The following is an 18,320-nucleotide window of genomic DNA, read 5'->3' on the forward strand; positions in this document are numbered from 1 at the left end:
GCAGGTTGTGGTCTTTGATTTCCTTCTCAGAGGGCACGTTGGAGACCAACGGAGCACTATTAAGCTTTTCAAACGATATATGTCAATTATTAATAACCTGTCAGTATGTGGGAGCAAAATCTTCAGCCCTGTTGAAAATCCATGCAAGCAGGATTTTATTTTGATTGGAACACTTCGCGAAAGCTCAAATCATACCGTTACTGGAAAGAAGGGTGGGTGGCTGACCGAAGACAGTGAATGTAGTGGTACAGTCCAGGTACACAGATCGGAGCCCAGATTTAAATGCTAGCCTGTCCGGCAGGGGGAACGGGCGAAAACGTAAATTCTGCATCATCTGGCTGCATTTCAGTAATACTGGAGACTGCAAAGAGTTTAAGAATAATGACACCTGTTTTTATGTTGAGCCATTTTTCATTGTGGAGGACAGAAGATTTCAAACTTGTCCAGGTCTTACACTTTGAGTTCTCCCAAGTAGTAAATGACTAAAACTAAGTTTTTTTTATGAAAACTAAATACAAATAGCTTCTTTGAATTACATTTACAGTTTAGTTTGTATATAGTTTTATATTCAAAAGTGTATTTGAATGGCAGACATGTCTGCATGTTTACAGAGCATTGGCTCAATGTCTAAATGAGTCGTTCAGGCCTGAATGTGCACTTGAAGCCATTTACAATGAACCTATTTGATCTGCTGCTCACCACAAGAAATTTTGGACTTTTGTATTTTCAGTTTTACAGCTTTTCCCTCATGGCCGTTCATACTGTAAAGTAATTAAATGACAGAATTTTTGTTTTATCACTAAATTTAAACGAAAAGCAAAACGTGTGGACAATGAGCTTTCAGAACTTTTTCTGTAATTTTATGCATTTATTTTGTGTCATTATAGTCCAAAGATTTCACGCTTTGTCACAGCAGCTTTTTTTCTGCTATCATGAAATGCCACCTTACTGTTTAAAAGGAAAACTTTTTTTTTTTTTAATGAAAAGAACTGATACACATCATACACACACTTTATAAATACTGATGTTGCCCCTGCGTGCATTTTACCTGTGGCCCTCAATCATAAACAGGATTCCAACATTGGTTGTTTTTAATCTGATGACATCTAGAGGCCAAACCTAGGAGTTTTAATAACGTGTGTTGTTGGAGCCTCAACCTCCTAACACTAGTTTGTTGAAATCACTTTTTCAAACTTGAAATCTGAATGTGGAGAAATGTCAGTACTGGGTTCCTACAGTGTGCCGTAAAACAATGACTCAACAAAATGAGAAACTTCAAATGTTTTACTGCAAATGTACAGTAAATACAGCATTTCTAGAGTTTCTAGATGTATTGGAGTCAGAAGACTGAATACAACATGTTCTTATTGTGTTATTTCATTCCGCTCAGAGACAAACAAAACACACCTATGATAAAGTATCCTATACCTGGATGTAAAAACAAACGCAAACTGAATTATTAAATCAAGGCATCAGCTTGATGATGAGCAGATTCAAACTGAGCATTCGACCGCAGCCCCAGCTTTAATGGGATTTTTGTGTTGGATGATAAAAATGTGAGACATCCCCAAGACGACACTGCAGTGAACGAGTTCAGAGGTAGAAAACAAGCTGCCGTAAAATCATTGCTTCAGACTTGTTCACACAACAAAAGTATCAACAAATATAAACAGATCCCACCTCTTCTTTCACTGAAAATTCATTTAAATCTTTGCAAACGTCAATATTTGCTTTTACTTTGAGTAAACTTTAACACTGCTCATAACTGGAAGCGACACCTGGCATGAACTCGGCTCCTGAATCCAGATTAGTTGTAATATTTTATTTACAACAATAAGTTAAGGCATAGAAGGTTCGACTCCTGCCTGCTCCGGTCTGCATGTCAAGGAGGCCTTGGGCAAGATCCTGAACGCCGAGTTGCTCCCGCATCCATCAGTGTTAATGTTAGATAGAAAGCACTTAGACATAGAAAAAGGTGGTTGTGGATATGTGTGAACGTGTTGAATAAAGCGCTTTGAGTGCTCAGGAAGAGTAGATAAAAAAGCATTGAATAAGAACCAGCCCATATACCGAGTTAATGTCTACCAGATTTTTTAAATTTAAACATGAAAAGTATTTGTTGGGCGGTGGAAGGAATACTTCGAAGACCTCCTTGATCCCACTGACACGTCTTCCGAGGAGGAAGCAGGGTCTGGGAATGATGGGGATGACCCGCCAATTTCCGGGGGCGAGGTCACTGAGGCAGTTAAACAACTCCTTGGTGGCAGAGCCCCTGGTGTGGATGAGGTCCGCCCTGAGTTCCTGAAGGCTCTGGACATTGTAGGGCTGTCCTGGTTGACACGTCTCTACAATGTTGCGTGGAGATCAGGGGCAGTACTACTGGACTGGCAGACTGGGGTGGTGGTCCCCATCTTTAAGAAGGGGGACCGGAGGGTGTGTTCCAACTACAGGGGGATCACACTCCTCAGCCTCCCTGGGAAAGTCTATGCCAGGGTGCTGGAAAGGAGAGTTCGTCTGCTAGTCGAACCTCAGATACAGGAGGAACAATGCGGTTTTTGTCCCAGTCACGGAACACTGGACCAGCTCTTTATCCTCTCAAGGATACTTGAGGGTGCATGGGAGTTTGCCCAACCAGTCTACATGTGTTTTTTGGACTTGGAGAAGGCATTCGACTGTATCCCTCGGGGTGTCCTGTGGGAGGTGCTGCGGGAGTATGGGGTGTCTGGCCCATTGCTATGGGCCATTCGATCCCTGTACAACCGTTGCAAGAGCTTGGTTCGCATTGCCGGCAATAAGTCGGACTCGTTCCTGGGCGGATGATGCCTATATGGAAAAGAAATAGAAAAAACTTATAAAAGACTTGCATAAGATGTGGCCTACTTCATATAGTGAATCATATAAGGCTTATATGATTTACTCACTTTCACTTTCAGATATTGTTTTAGTAAGTATCCAAAACATACAAGTTTCATTTATATAATTTTTCAAGGGATCTTATATCTGTTTTCACTCTTGTATGCTTTTCATACAAGTTTCACACAAGACAGATACAAACTTTATAAGATTTATATATATCTTTTCCATATGGGTGGGCTCCGCCAGGGCTGCCCTTTGTCACCGATTCTGTTCATAATTTTTATGGACAGGATTTCAAGGCGCAGCCATGTGGCGGAGGGCTTTCACTTCGATGGCCTCAGAATCTCATCTCTGCTTTTTGCGGATGATGTGGTTCTGTTGGCTTCATCGAGTGATGGCCTCCAGCTCGCACTGGAACGGTTCGAAGCCGAGTGTGAAGCAGCGGGAATGATGATCAGTACCTCCAAATCTGAGGCCATGGTTCTCAGCCGGAAAAGGGTGGAGTGCCCACTCCGGGTCGGGGATGAGTTCCTGCCCCAAGTGGAGGGGTTCAAGTATCTCGGGGTCTTGTTCGTGAGTGATGGGAGAAGGGTGAGAAGTTCAGCCATCCAGGAGGGGCTCAGAGTAGAGCTGCTGCTCCTCCACATCGAAAGGAGCCAGCTGAGGTGGTTCGGGCATCTGACAAGGATGCCTCCTGGGCGCCTCCTGGGTGAGGTGTTCCGGGCATGTCCCACCGGGAGGAGGCCCCGGGGCAGACCCAGGACACGCTGGAGAGATTATATCTCTCGGCTGACCTGGGAACGCCTTGGTGTTCCCCCGGATAAGCTGGAGGAGGTGGCTGGGGAGAGGGAGGTCTGGGCTTCTCTGCTTAGGCTGCTGCCCCCGCGACCCGGCCCCGGATAAAGCGGAAGAAGATGGATGGATGGAAGTATTTGTGAAGCAGTGACTCAACATGTCAATTTTTTTCCAATTTCAAAGAATCCTTCCAAAAGTTGCTGAATCCAACACTTCAGTCACTTCTAAGCTGGAATGAGCCCCACTTCACATAAAACCATCATGCAGATCCATCATTTCCTTTGGAATATTCCTGCTAAAGAAACAAACTGAAAAAAGTCACACAAGCTACTTGGTGGAGGTCATCTCTTTTTAAATAAAATAAACAGAAATTATATAGAAAAAAATACATCCACAAAAATAAAGCAAATCGCCAAAAAAAAAAAAACATTAATCAAATACAAATTAAAGTTTTGGCTTGAAATTAAAAACAGTGTTTCCTAAGCTTTAAAGACCTACAAACATTCCAATCTGCTGCGTGAAAAGAAGTGAGGTGAAAAGCGTTTAAAAGTTAACCTCGAGTAAACTTGTAGCATCGTTATTCAATCCAGAGTAGGAACCAACTTCCTCTCATCACAGGATGATGGTGGGGTTTAGACATTTTTGTCTTTCAGTGTCTTTCAGACTTCATAACGTTACTGTACAGCAGTGTTGGGCAGCTCTAAAATCTCAGACACTATCCCGTCTGGGCTTGTGGCACCCTCTGCTTCCTGGTTGTGCTGAAGGATATCTTGCAGCAGGATGGTGTTGGAGAGTCTCCACTCCCTGTACATGAGCGCTGTGAGATTTGGTTCATTCAGGATCTTCTCCAAAGCCAGCAGCTCGGACTCTTTAGCCTGAAAAACACGAGTGTTAGAAACATGCAGTGATCCTCCATCAGGCATCAGCTCATGGAGGAATCCAAACAGGGTGTAGATTACGCTAATGTTTAGTGTAGGGTGTCCCCAAAAGCGGGTCAGTTCCCATTAACTCCCTTGTTAAAATGTCCAGTTTTACAGAAGAAAAGACCTGCTACAAGAAAACAGCTCAGGTCTGGAGCGATAGTTTGGAGATATTATTATTAATAAAGTCAGAGGCAGTCACAGAAGCAGTCTCCTTAAATAAAAATCTAGGGATTTATTAGATAGTCAGTCTGCATGTCAACATCGATTGACCCTGTATTATGCAGGACAGCTAGCATTAGCTGATAGCTTAGCAATTCAACATTGCAGTTGGCCATTGATCAAAGACCACTGATCAATGGCCATGAGTACCATTAATTATTGATCACCAACCAAACTAAATTAACAATAAAGGTTCTTGAACACCCTCTGCACCACTTACCACACATGTAGCCGAACACTAACATCTGTTACAGCTCTGCTGCTTCAAGGACAGGTGCAGACAATCCTTACCACCATGATACCTGGATTCATTTTCAAGAATAGCTCCTTACTGTATCATATTCGTATGTGTATTTCTATGTAATTGACTGGTGATACACAGTAATTTTGTCCAAATTTTGGGATAAATAAAGAATTTATTGTTTGATATTATCTAAGTATGTGGTTTAGCTTCTTATATTAAACTGGCTGTAAACATGATAATTTCGACTGTAAAATTGGACACTTTAACACGTCTTTTGGGATTGACTCACTTTTGGAGCCAGGCTGAAGCAGCCATTAGAGGAATCAACACGCTGTTTGGATTCCTCCATCAGCTGATGAATGATGGCCCTTTGACATTTCAGCCCCAGGGTCTGCTGCTTGATAACAGCACGTGTAACTGAGTACCCTAACCCTTTCATTTTTTTTGGCATTTAGTTAAAGACAAAAGTTCAGACTCACCTTTAATGTGCTTTTGAGTATCCTGACCAGGTGAACCTTTTCGTTGACTTTTTCATTCTTACATCGCCGGATAAATGAGGCCCTGAAGTCCCTCTGAAATGTCTGTCCAGTTGGATTGACGCTGGCTGCTTTCAGATGGTTGTAGAGGCTCTCCATCTCATCTGGCGTTTTTTCTGGAAACAGGAAAAAAATCAGTAAGGTTAAGTAGCAGGAGACGACATGATAACCACGTGTAGCTGCAGGTGTTTACCCTGGACTGTTTCCTCCTCTTTTTCCTCTCTAACATGAATTAGAGGAGGAGTCTGTGTTCCGCTGGTTTCGTCCTGCTTGGGGAGGTCCAGCCAGGACAGACGACCGCTGCCCTCAGAAACTGGTCTTTGTCTTCGGTTTTTGCTCAAAGAGCTTCCAGCCGAGCTGGTTCTACTTCTGCTTTCAGTGATTATTGATGAGACGGTGGGGAGTGAGGTGCAGGATAAAGACTCCCAGGGTGGCTGAAGACGGTTTCCCTGTGAAAAGGGCAGAAAGTGTTTCAGAATATGTGTTTTCAGTCATTTTAAATTTAAGATTAACCCTTGATTAACCCCTATCCCAGTGAGAGATACAACCTGGACAAGTTGTCAGTCTGTCACAGGACTAACACAGAGGGAAAAAACAGTTCACATTCACAGGCATGCTAGAACAACCAATCAACCTGACCCCATACACGTCTTTGGAATATGGTAGGAAACTGGAAAAAACCCCTCAGAAATCAGGAGAACATACCTATCAAATGTTTAAACTGAGCAAGTGTACCATTGTAAATAAAAATATGATATTTCTTTTTATCTCTTTTTGAATCTTCTTTTCAAATGTTTTGGCAGGAAAACATGTCAAAATAGTCTGATAGAGGACTCTAGCTGCTCAGCAACTCTGGATCTTCCTTGTTGTATTTTTGGTTTCATGATGCTCATGAGTTTCGTTGACCTACTAATGATCATGTGCCAAGGTATGAAAAAGGATGTGGGTCTTTATCAGGACATGTGTGCGCCATGACCTCCCCAGTGTTACCCATTCTAGCCAACCTTTGTATGGAGGAAGTGGAAGTGGCTAGGTGGAACAGGAAAGGAACAGTACCTAGCCTCTGGTACAGATACGTGGATGACACCAATTGTTCACGTGAATCATTGTTCAGGTCAACTCAGTGATATAACAAAGGATAATAATAATTTGCTGTTTCTCGACTGTGCTGTGCACATTGAGGAGAATGGAAACCTCAACACTGAAGTTTACCGGAGGCCCACGCACACAGACCATTAACTAATCCTATGCTGACACTACCATCTGGAAGAAACTTAGAGTAATCAGGACCCTCCAACAGCGGGCAGAAACTGTTCCCTCTAAGGCATCAGGGAAACAAAAGGAGCACACAAATGTAAAGGTTATGCCAGCTTTCATCAAATCAGCAAAGATGTACAGTAAAGACTTAAAGAAACTCAAAGAAGTCGCTTTTCTTGCCAAGATCCTGAGATTATCTGAAATCAGTGTGCTGGAATAATTAAGTGAAGTTCGACCTGGGATTCTGTGAGGGTTGGAGTAATTATTAAAGGAAGAGAATTACAATGAATGCAAGGTTGGAAAAGAAGGACTTGTTTTGGTTCTTAGAACGGTAGAGCCAATCATGTATCATTAACTGCTGCCATTGTTAACTTTGACTTAATTGGGCTGCTCCAACTTTATGAATAGGAAATCCAAATTGAGGGGGAATTCCAGATGAAGATCTGAATCTGGAACAAGGCCTAGGAGCTGGGTACTCAGCTTTTAGTGCCCCAATACACCCACCAGCACAGGTTGCTTCAAATACTGATGGTGATATAGCCACAGCTACGTACCATTTAAACCAGCATTTACAGCGTGCGTACCCACCACAGTATCTTTCTGAACAAGGTATTTCAGAAACTGGTGTTACCAACTATGGTTTCAAATCGATCAATCAAAATCAATACAACAGCCTGAACAAACTTTGCCAGAGTTTTCCTCAGTGGTCATTTGTGGTACTGCAGCTAAAAATGCTGCAGCCCAAAGACCATTTGTTCCCACATGTATTACCCCATCTACGGTATGGCTAGTGCCTATTTTACTTTCACATTAAGCTCTTTTCTATGGACTTCATACATTTACTTACATTTTGGGTGGCCACTGAATCCAGCTGAGAGTCAAGAGAAGAAAACGACAAGTCTTCTTCATCCTGATCACTCCCCTCACTGTAGCGCTCTGCACACACATGCATAAATAGAGACAATGTAAAGAAAGCAGCAAAGCAGAAAATAAATAGATGATGTGTGAAGGAAACTAGATCAACAGATCAGTGAAAGAGATAACATGAGACAAGAAATGGGAAGACACATGTGAAGATGTGATGAAAATCAGAGTGAAAGAATGATTTAAAGAAAAAACGAAAAAGAAAGAAAAACTGAGAAAGGGTAAGGGAAAGGGTAAATGGGAAAAAAGGAATGAAAACTGGAAAGGAAGATGTAGCAATGGGAAAGGGAGAGGAAGTGTTTCAAGGAAAAAATATATGAAAAAGGGAAAAATACCACCTTCCTTTCAAAGAAAGGAAGGTGGGCGAAAGGGACAGGAATGAGCAAAGAAATTTTAGAAAACCAAATTTGTGAAGATGGAAAGGAAAGCTGGGATAATCAAAGAAAAGAAGAGGGTGCAGTGTGTGACATGTTAGTTGTAAGAGAGATACATTAGTGGGAAGTAACTGTGGTCAGAAGTTTACAGACACTCATCGTGAGTATGTCATGGTATTTTTTGGCATTAATGATTTCTCTGCACAGTTCTTTATCCACAGGGGAAGGATTGCACAGCACACATCTCTAATGACTCTGAAAAAACAGGACTTTTGAGCTTTTGAGTGTATCCACATATTTTCATTAGGGCTGACGTCAGGGCTTTGGGAAGGCCATTCTAAAAGCTTAATGTTAATTTGATTTAATCAGTTTTAATGTATTTGGGATCATTGTCCCACAGGAGAACCCAAATGTGTCAGTTTCAACAAGTTTCAAATGTAGAGTTGAGGCAATGTTGAAGAATTTGCAGGTAGTCCTTCTTTACTTTTTGTGGTTGACAGGGGTCAGCATGGGCACCCTGACTGGTCTGTAACTATGCAGACCATGTGTGTTCTGACACCTTTCTATCAGAACCAGCATAAACTTTTTCAGGAATTTAAGCTACAACGTCTTGTTTGCTGGATTGGCCACACAGGCCAGCCTTTGCTGCCTACGTGCATCATTTAGCCTTGGCCCCCCGTGACCCTGTCACTGGTCCACCACCGTTCCCTCCTTGGAACCCTTTTGACAGAAACTGACCCCTGCAGACTAGAAGCACCACACAAGAGCTGCAGGTTTGTAGATGCTCTGTCCCAGACGTCTGGCTATGACAGTTTGGCCCGTGTTGTTCAAATCTTTATGTTTGCCAGTTTCTGAGAACAAAATGTTCACCCGTATGTGCCTCACCCACTAACAGTTGCCACCATGATGATCAGTGTTATGCATGTCACCTGTCAGTGGTCATAATGTTACGTTTGATTTAAAGAGTTCAAAAACATTATTAAAAGCCCGGAGTTACCCTGACAGTCATGCTCATGAGTGTGTGGAAACTTCAGACTGCAGCTGTGTTACCATCATCATTTTGGTAGATTCTTATTTTTAATCCTCTCACCTTCACTGTTGATTGCCTCATCTAGTTCAGCTGCTTCTGTCAGTTTACTGATCCACCTGGACACACACACACACTGCATTAAACTCTACAAATGACACACAACATGCAACATACTACACGGTGTACTGCAATGACTCAATAAAAAGAAAGATGACATTAAAAGGATGGGAAGAGGAAATGACTGTACTTTCTGACACAGAATAGTGATACTTATTAGTTCAGAGCAAAGTTTCTCAGCCATCACTGGCTGAAGTGCAAATGTCACTAACTCGAGGCTTCACTCTTTTCTATAAGACTGAGGCACTAAAGTCAGGGGAGGACATTCTGAGACAAGCATGTCTGCAAAATCTCAACAGTTCCTGCCTTATGTGGATCAGTTTGAAAAGTTATAATGACATTTTCTGCTGGTATAAACCCTCGAAGTGGGCCTAAGATGCTGATTTCCAGCATGACATGCATTACCAGACTGAACTGACCCCCTTTAAGCTAACCTCTGATTGGCTGCTCCATGTGTAAGGTTTAAACAGTAGATGGGAGGGGTATCTCTATCCAAATCTCTATAACATCATTCAGCACCAAGTGTATAAAAACTGTCAAAAGTCATATTTTATAGAAGAATTCATTCTTGTAACTGTATGCGGTCAAAGACAGGAAATAAAGAGAAGCAGAATCGGTCAACTTTTTAAAGATTACATATGATAAAATAATAAAAATGGGTTAAAAGTACTCACTTATTCATTTCTATGTAGCTCTCAGCACCAATAGTAATAGTCACTACATTAGGATGACTGGCTGTTATGACACTGAAACACAACACAGAGCAAAGTAATGATAAATTCAATGTGCTATATAAAGCAGTTGGTGAAGATGTGGAAAACAAATGCCTTGCAGCGGATCTCTCACCACTGAGACATTTTTTTAAGATGCTTTAGCAACAGAGGGTGCACAAACAACTGAGTAAGTCTTGTGGTTTAAGAGGGGAAAATTAAAAAAAAAAAAAACACATCATACTATTTCTTCCTGGTTTTGGCCTGTTCGATGGTAAAGCCTGACAGGTTGATGAATCCATCAGCTTTCTCAGCCTGCAGAGAGGAGCAAAAAGAGCTCAGAAAACCTGATGAGAAACACTTTAATGCAGTGAAGTCTGCAGAAAACAACGTGTCTGTATCTCAGGTTCCTGTGTGATCTCAGCAAAGTGTCAGTGGTCAGAGCCAGAGGATGCACATCGCTGTGGACTGTGCTCTGTCTGTCTGTTTGGTTGCAGTTTGACCTACTTTGTGTCTTAGTGTGGTTTGACTATATGCTTATTTAAATTTACAGCTTCACAGAGATAAAGGGATTTACATATGATTCTTAACATATAAGAAATGTTTCTATTTAAACCCATTTATATGGAATATTAATGTACTTGTATCAAAGTAGAAACTTAAAACATTTCAAAACCACGTAATTTAGTTATTTATTTTTCTAAAAGATGTCATGTGTGTCACACACAGGCAGCACTTCCTCTAAGGCTCACTTCAACAGTGAGTCAGGCCCCACAGACTCCCATGTTAAAACCTGCTTCAACAACAGTTTGGACTTCAACTGCAAAGGTTATTTTCATGCATAACTCACCCACTTAAAATCTATTTAGAGCTCCCCTCCACCTTTTAAAGCCATTAAACTAGATATCTTAGGCATGTTCGTGGCTTTTGGAGCAACTTTCATGCAATTGTCTGACACATCATATCCGAAAGTTTCACGAGGTCACTGTGTGTACAGGTAAACATCGTGAGCTTCAGCACTCAGATATTTAGGTCTACTTTTTATCTCTGCGTGATGTCACAGAGTTAGGTACCCATAATATGGTCAACTCAGACACCAAAAGCCCCACCCAACTTCTATTTAAACCTTTTTAGAGGGGCAACCAATCAGAATCAAGCTAGCTTCAAGGTAGGGTGGGTAGCTCAAATAAGGATAGAGGATCAAATGAGGAGTATAAGATAAAGAAGGATTATTTTGAACTATGAATCATGCAAAGCTACTCTAATAGAGTCCAAGATTAAGAATACAGTGCACATTCATGTTTTGAAAAGGCTCCGCAAACCAGGAACAGATTTTCTGATGCTAATCGCACATGTCAGACCTGAATTCTACTGCACGTTGTTTGAGCTGTAGGGCTTAACTGTGAGATAACTGTGGCTCACCATCTCGTCACTGTACCAGTACAGAGAGCTCCTCTGCAGGACAAACCAGTATCTCTTCCATCTGCTTCCCAGGAAGCTACGGCTCTCCTTCTTCCGGTGCAGCCAGCCCTGACAGTCCACCGCTCCCAGGTCTTTGACCGAAACCCGACGCCGACTCATGGCTGCAGACTCTGCAGGAGAAGGAGGAAGGCAGGTTACAGGTTCAGATCTTCAGATCAGAGGGAGGAGCCAACCAACAATGATGCTCCTTAGGGGCCTCACATGTACTCAGACAACTCAACAATTATTTTTAATAATTTCAGAGCTGCTTGCTTTATTGGATTTATTGAGTTATTTCTTCAGCTATAAGACCTGAGACACTTTAATGTACAATATTTAACTTATTCACCTGTATTTATTTTTACCTCTGTTGTTTTAAAATGTTGACCTTTATTTTATTGTATATCCATTTTTATTTATTCAGCTCCTTATTAAATTATACATTTATCTTTTTAGACAGATTTTTGTCTGTTCTTTTTGCAGTTTATCTTCCTGTATTTCCATTTTTAATTTACTTTTAACATTGTTTTATTGATTGAAACTTATTTTAGTTTTACTTAACAAGCAGTTAAGTAAATTTGTATATTTTTGTCACGTTTGTCAAATGCCCCACGCTGCCTGGCTGCCTGCAGCTGTGAGCAGCAGGCTGAAACCCACAGAGCCTCGGTGCAGTGGTCATCCTATCTTCAGCCACTTTTGGTTTCCTGATTTGGTATTTATGAGTTTTCAAACAGACTCCTGATCTTCTCTGTAGACCCCAGCGTGTCCTAAAAATACAAAAGCCTGGGTAGTGCAAATGTTTTTAAATCATGCTGTCCTAATTCCACTGTTTACCGGTTTATCTGCACACTCTGATGTTCCGTTTTGGCACTAATTTTAGAATAAACAACATCATTGAGCTGCTTTTCTGTCTCTTTTGATCAACTCATACAGATGAGACTGTTTCATTCTTTCTTTGTTGAGTCTGCCCTTTCATTTTCTATAAAAACAAGTTTCAGGAAGTCTTGACAGATAATTTGTGGTATTCTAATAACAATAGAGAACAAGCAAGGCACTCTGTCATAAGATAAAACTTTTTTTTTTTTTTTACTTTTGCATGTTGATAGTTTTCTGCCAGACTGCTTGAAGAATCATCTCAAAACATAATTGTACCTGTAGACACAATGCTTGAGCTGTTATGCTTGCAAGGGTTTGGGCTTTGTTGTTGGACTTCTTCCCACCCCACTGAAGAGCATCTGTCACAAAAGCCATCAGAGCAACGTTTTCTTCCTTTTTTGTTTTTGGAAACTTTCATTTTTTTATTTGTTGGTTTCAAAACAAACTAGAAAAAAAGTCGACCTGTGCAATGCGATCAGAGGTGCCACCATGATAACCTTCAGCATATCTGAAATTTGGACCATCTCAAAGGTGCAGAGTGCCATTGTGGACCCTTACCATCCTTGGGGTTTGCTTGTTTAACCCCCTCAAAGGTGGCACTAATAGAGTCATTTTTCTGTGTTTTTCTGACCCTTTTTAGTATATTTATACTGACAGAGTGGGGTATTTAGTGTGTTTCGTATGCAGCATTATCTGCATGGCAAGTTTCCCAACTGGGACATTTTACTCTGTAACATCTGTGATATAATCTTAACTCTCACATTACTAATATTAATGCTCTGCAGTTCTATCAGCACAGAAAGTTAACACCCAAAGTCAACTTACCAAAGAAATGCACGACTCATACGCTTATGTGGTTACAATAGAGAACGAAAAAACATATGAACCAAACAAAAATAGGAACTAATGCTGCTCTCTTCTCACATGAGCCAAACTTCACTACATATATATATATCATAGTAATCTGACAATACATATAATATTGGCCATATTATATTTACATTACCACAGTGAGATGACTTTAGTCTCATGAACAACATTAGCTAATTGTTATTTACTAACTAATATTGAAATGACTGTTCAGTACAGGAATGGAGCCCAACAATCATGTTTTACAGTCCTGTGGTCTCAGCCTCAGATACTCAACTAATCAAAGTGATGTCATGACAAAAATGAATGACCAACAAAACATTTTTTTCTCCTTCATTTATGTCACACAAAGCTGTATGAAACGTTTCTCGCGGTTAGTATCATGGTTGCTAGGCAACCTGAACAGCACGACGAAGGCTAGACCGTCCCATTTCACAAGCCTCTCACTTCCGCGCTGCTCGTACTTATAGTACGCACCGTACGTAGTGTGCGTACTTCAAGCGTGCAGACCCTGAATTGGGACACAGCCACAGCCAGGCTACAGAGGAAGTGACAGGTATGTGAGACAGGTAAGTGAGGAGAGCTATGCTGGAGTAATAAAGGCATGAAGACCATGAACGTGAGCATTAAATAGTTTTTTTTTTCTTGAATAGGGTAACCATATATTCAATGTAAAATGAAAAACAAACAAACAAACAAACAAAAACAACAAGTCCCAGGTAATCCACCCACACTAATCCCAAACCTTGATTCTGGACAGATATGCATGACGGGTATTTACACACCAGTTTTACAAGCATTAAAAGCTCACTTCAAGTAAACCTACTAAAGGAATACATGACTCATGAACTTATGTGGTTATGAAAGAGAACAGATGAGTATATGTACCAAACAAAAATAGGAACAAAAATAGGAACTTAAGCTGCTCTTTTACCATAACTAAACTTAACTCAACAGTTGCTTCAAATAACACATCTAAACAAAATGTTAAGCCTGACCCAAGAAAGCCATTCTACCTAATTTAGCATTTAGCAACGACAAGGAAAGGTGGTTTTCAACAATGACCCAAACACTAATGTGGTGTGAATATCCGGGATGAGCCCCCATTCATCTTAAATGTGCGCACGGTATGTGGCAAGAAGCTTTGCTTAAGTAGAAAATTAGGTATTTACCCAAAACTAGCAAAACACAAACAGCAAAGAAGACTGCTGCCAGACAGGATGGAAGAGAGACCTGCAGCAGCTGACAACATTCTCATGTCAGCTGTCTGATGTCAGATACACTCACACAAACAGAAAGGAAGAGGAAATGAAGTTATGTATTCATTTATATCACAGTGTGGAAGTTGGTTTCATGAATATTAACACATTCACACAAATAGGATAGGGCAGGGAGGGGCATCACAGTCCTGCACTGTTCTGTATAAGTTATTGGGGAAACTTCAGGTTTAACCTTTCACTTCTAACGGGGGTGGTAATTCATGCGTCATAGTAATATGCAGAAGTCTCCATGTACTGTCCAGTCACTTCTGTGTAAATTATGTAAATTCAGTTGTTAGTGTGCAGGTAGTAGGAGAGTCTGTAGGTTTTAGAGACAGTCTGATGTCTTTCCTTAATTAGCAAGCATAATTTACAGGAAACACTGATTTTCTGTGTGCGTGTGTGTGTTTCCTGTAAGATTACAAAGATTGTTTGTGTTAAGCATGCCTTAAATCATGGTTGCTACAGCAAGACATTTTATAATTGCTGACCTTGCAAGTAGGCTAAGAGGACTTCCTGGTCCGAGTTCTGTTTTGATATTTAAACTTCACTTGTCCTCAGCCTGTACACTGCGTTTCATCTCTGTGAAGATAAGGCAAAGATATCCTGGACACGCTGATCATGAATATGTTGATACCAAAGTTGAGTATACAACATCTCTGTGGGCGTCATGTTCCACTGTTTAGTAGGTGGTATACATGTGTGCTATATGCTCAGGCTGCTGGGGGACTTCCCATGATGCACTGTGCACTTCTTTTCCACTCCCCATGCATTTATAGCTAAACATGTATTAATATTTACATTGAATTGTTTATCCTGTTTTTTGGTCTTTTTTCCCATCGCTTTGCAACCAGTCACAGCATGGCCGCCCATTCGTGAGCCTGATTCTGTTGGAGGTTTCTTCTTCCCCACCATCACCAAGTGCTTACCTTACTTTACCTTACAATATAAAGCACCTCAAGGCAACAGTTTCATGGGGTGCTGTATAAATGCAACTGCACTGAATCACAAGTTTCTGGTAGGAAAATGTATGAACGCATACCTGTAAAGATCACGTGGTGTAATTGTGAGGTCCAAAACAGCTAAAAAATAATATATGATATCATGAAATTTGATTTCTTTGTCTGTTTTTTAACACTTTACCTTGCACTTTACAGGTTTACAGTATTAGAGATATTGCATGATGCTGCATATTTCATCTGTTAGCGGTTGCTTTTTTTGTTTTTCCTGTGTACTCTAAAACCAGTTTACCTCGGTCACCAAAAAAAAAAAAACCCTCTACAGACTCACCGCTAATTGTATGAGACTGGGCAGATGTTTGTGGTCTCATTAGTCTTAACTTTACATGTCTCTCTCTTGCTAAGGTTTCTGTACACACGCCAAAAGACTGAAGCAAGAAACTTTGCCGAAACAAGCGCCCTTACCTGCAGTCTGGATGTCCGGCAGTGTAATGCGTTTCCTGCAGACAGACGCGCAGCACAGGAGGAACTGAAGTGTGCTCCGCTTGTGAGAAGTTATGTTAACACATCAGCAGACCACAAAGTCACAAAATCACACTCACGCTCTACATAAACGCACCACTCAGACTCCACAGCGTCCTTCCTGTTTCGGTGCTCTTCGTGATCTTTATGCCCTCGTCTGTTTCTCAGAAACTTCCCGTTTGCTCTGTAGAAAATAAAACTTATTTTCAGCAAATTAAGCAAATTTCTGCAGTGCTGTTTAGTTACAGTGGAGACATCCGTCTTCAGTATCTCACACCATTTTCCTCTTACAGTCAAATCAAAGAGACACATGTCATTGACATTCAGCCTTCTTGTAGCAGAAAATAAAACTTCAAGGCCGCCTTATTGCCAACTATAGTGGGGTGAAATGTGTTCATGCACCAGTCTGCATATTTTAGCTCTAAACATTTGTTTCAATTCAATTCAATTCAATTCAATTCAATTCAATTTTATTTATATAGCGCCAAATCACAACAAAAGTCGCCTCAAGGCGCTTCATAGATACAGAGAAAAACCCAACAATCATATGACCCCCTATGAGCAAGCACTTTGGCGACAGTGGGAAGGAAAAACTCCCTTTTAACAGGAAGAAACCTCCGGCAGAACCAGGCTCAGGGAGGGGCGGCCATCTGCTGCGACCGGTTGGGGTGAGAGAAGGAAGACAGGATAAAAGACATGCTGTGGAAGAGAGACAGAGGTTAATAACAGATATGATTCAATGCAGAGAGGTCTATTAATACATAGTGAGTGAGAAAGGTGACTGGAAAGGAAAAACTCAATGCATCTTGGGAATCCCCCGGCAGCCTACGTCTATTGCAGCATAACTAAGGGAGGATTCAGGGTCACCTGGTCCAGCCCTAACTATATGCTTTAGCAAAAAGGAAAGTTTTAAGCCTAATCTTAAAAGTAGAGATAGTTTCTGTCTCCCGAATCCAAACTGGAAGCTGGTTCCACAGAAGAGGGGCCTGAAAACTGAAGGCTCTGCCTCCCATTCTACTTTTAAATACTCTAGGAACAACAAGTAGGCCTGCAGAGCGAGAGCGAAGTGCTCTAATAGGGTGATATGGTACTACAAGGTCATTAAGATAAGATGGGGCCTGATTATTTAAGACCTTGTATGTGAGGAGCAGGATTTTGAATTCAATTCTGGATTTAACAGGAAGCCAATGAAGGGAAGCCAAAACAGGAGAAATATGCTCTCTCCTTCTAGTCCCTGTCAGTACTCTTGCTGCAGCATTTTGGATTAGCTGAAGGCTTTTCAGTGAGTTTTTTGGACATCCTAATAATAATGAATTACAGTAGTCCAGCCTGGAAGTAATAAATGCATGAACTAGTTTTTCAGCGTCACTCTGAGACAGGATATTTCTAATTTTAGAGATGTTGCGCAAATGGAAGAAAGCAGTCTTACATATTTGTTTAATATGTGCGTTGAAGGACATGTCCTGGTCAAAAATGACTCCAAGGTTCCTCACAGCGTTACTGGAGGCCAAGGTAATGCCATCCAGAGTAAGAATCTGGTTAGATACCATATTTATAAGATTTTCAGGGCCGAGTATAATAACCTCAGTTTTATCTGAATTAAGAAGCAGAAAGTTAGCGGCCATCCAGGTCTTTATGTCTTTAAGACATTCCTGCAGTTTAACTAATTGGTGTGTGTTATCTGGCTTCATGGACAGATAGAGCTGGGTGTCATCTGCATAGCAGTGAAAATGTATGCTATGTCTTCTAATGATGCTGCCTAAGGGAAGCATGTATAATGTAAACAGAATTGGTCCTAGCACTGAACCCTGTGGAACTCCATAATTAACCTCAGTGTGTGAAGAGGACTCTCCATTTACATGCACAAATTGGAGTCTATTAGATAGATATGATACAAACCACTGCAGTGCAGTACCTGTAATACCTACAGCATGTTCTAATCGCTCTAATAGGATATTATGGTCGACAGTATCGAACGCTGCACTGAGGTCTAGCAGGACAAGCACAGAGATGAGTCCACTGTCAGAGGCCATAAGAAGATCATTTGTAACCTTCACTAAAGCTGTTTCTGTGCTGTGATGAGCTCTGAAACCTGACTGAAACTCTTCAAATAAACCATTCCTCTGCAGATGATCTGTTAGCTGTTTGACAACTACTCTTTCAAGGATTTTTGATATGAAAGGAAGGTTGGAGATTGGCCTATAATTAGCTAAGACTGCTGGGTCTAGAGATGGCTTTTTGAGTAAAGGTTTAACCACAGCCAGCTTGAAGGCCTGTGGTACATAGCCGACCATTAGAGATAGGTTGATCATATTTAAGATCGAAGAATTAATCAATGGCAGGACTTCTTTGAGCAGTTTTGTAGGAATGGGGTCTAAAAGACACGTT

The 18,320-nt window shown here is 41.1% G+C and overlaps 1 protein-coding gene across 2 annotated transcripts; it reads right to left on the bottom strand.

Moving 5' to 3' along the window:
• Positions 1–2: 2 nt before the first annotated feature.
• On the bottom strand, positions 3–15,963 carry LOC146372184 (interactor protein for cytohesin exchange factors 1-like). Of its 2 annotated transcripts, XR_014802663.1 has the most exons (10): positions 15,876–15,963; positions 11,408–11,577; positions 10,230–10,300; positions 9,950–10,021; positions 9,219–9,274; positions 7,678–7,766; positions 5,767–6,022; positions 5,517–5,689; positions 3,318–4,526; positions 3–2,823 (listed from the first exon to the last, which is right to left on the bottom strand). XR_014802663.1 is itself a non-coding variant. In XM_084952286.1 (9 exons), exons 2-9 carry the CDS (start codon positions 11,564–11,566, stop codon positions 4,326–4,328), a joined length of 1,077 nt encoding a protein of 358 aa, XP_084808412.1. In that variant the 5' UTR covers positions 11,567–11,577; positions 15,876–15,963; the 3' UTR covers positions 3–4,325. The 2 variants fall into 2 exon arrangements, 1 of the variants encoding a protein (XP_084808412.1); XM_084952286.1 differs by having other exon boundaries at positions 3–4,526.
• Positions 15,964–18,320: the final 2,357 nt, after the last annotated feature.

This window comes from Perissodus microlepis, chromosome 15, assembly GCF_051167445.1.
Source record: "Perissodus microlepis isolate ML-2025 ecotype Zambia chromosome 15, ASM5116744v1, whole genome shotgun sequence".
NCBI classification, from domain to species: Eukaryota; Metazoa; Chordata; class Actinopteri; order Cichliformes; family Cichlidae; genus Perissodus; species Perissodus microlepis.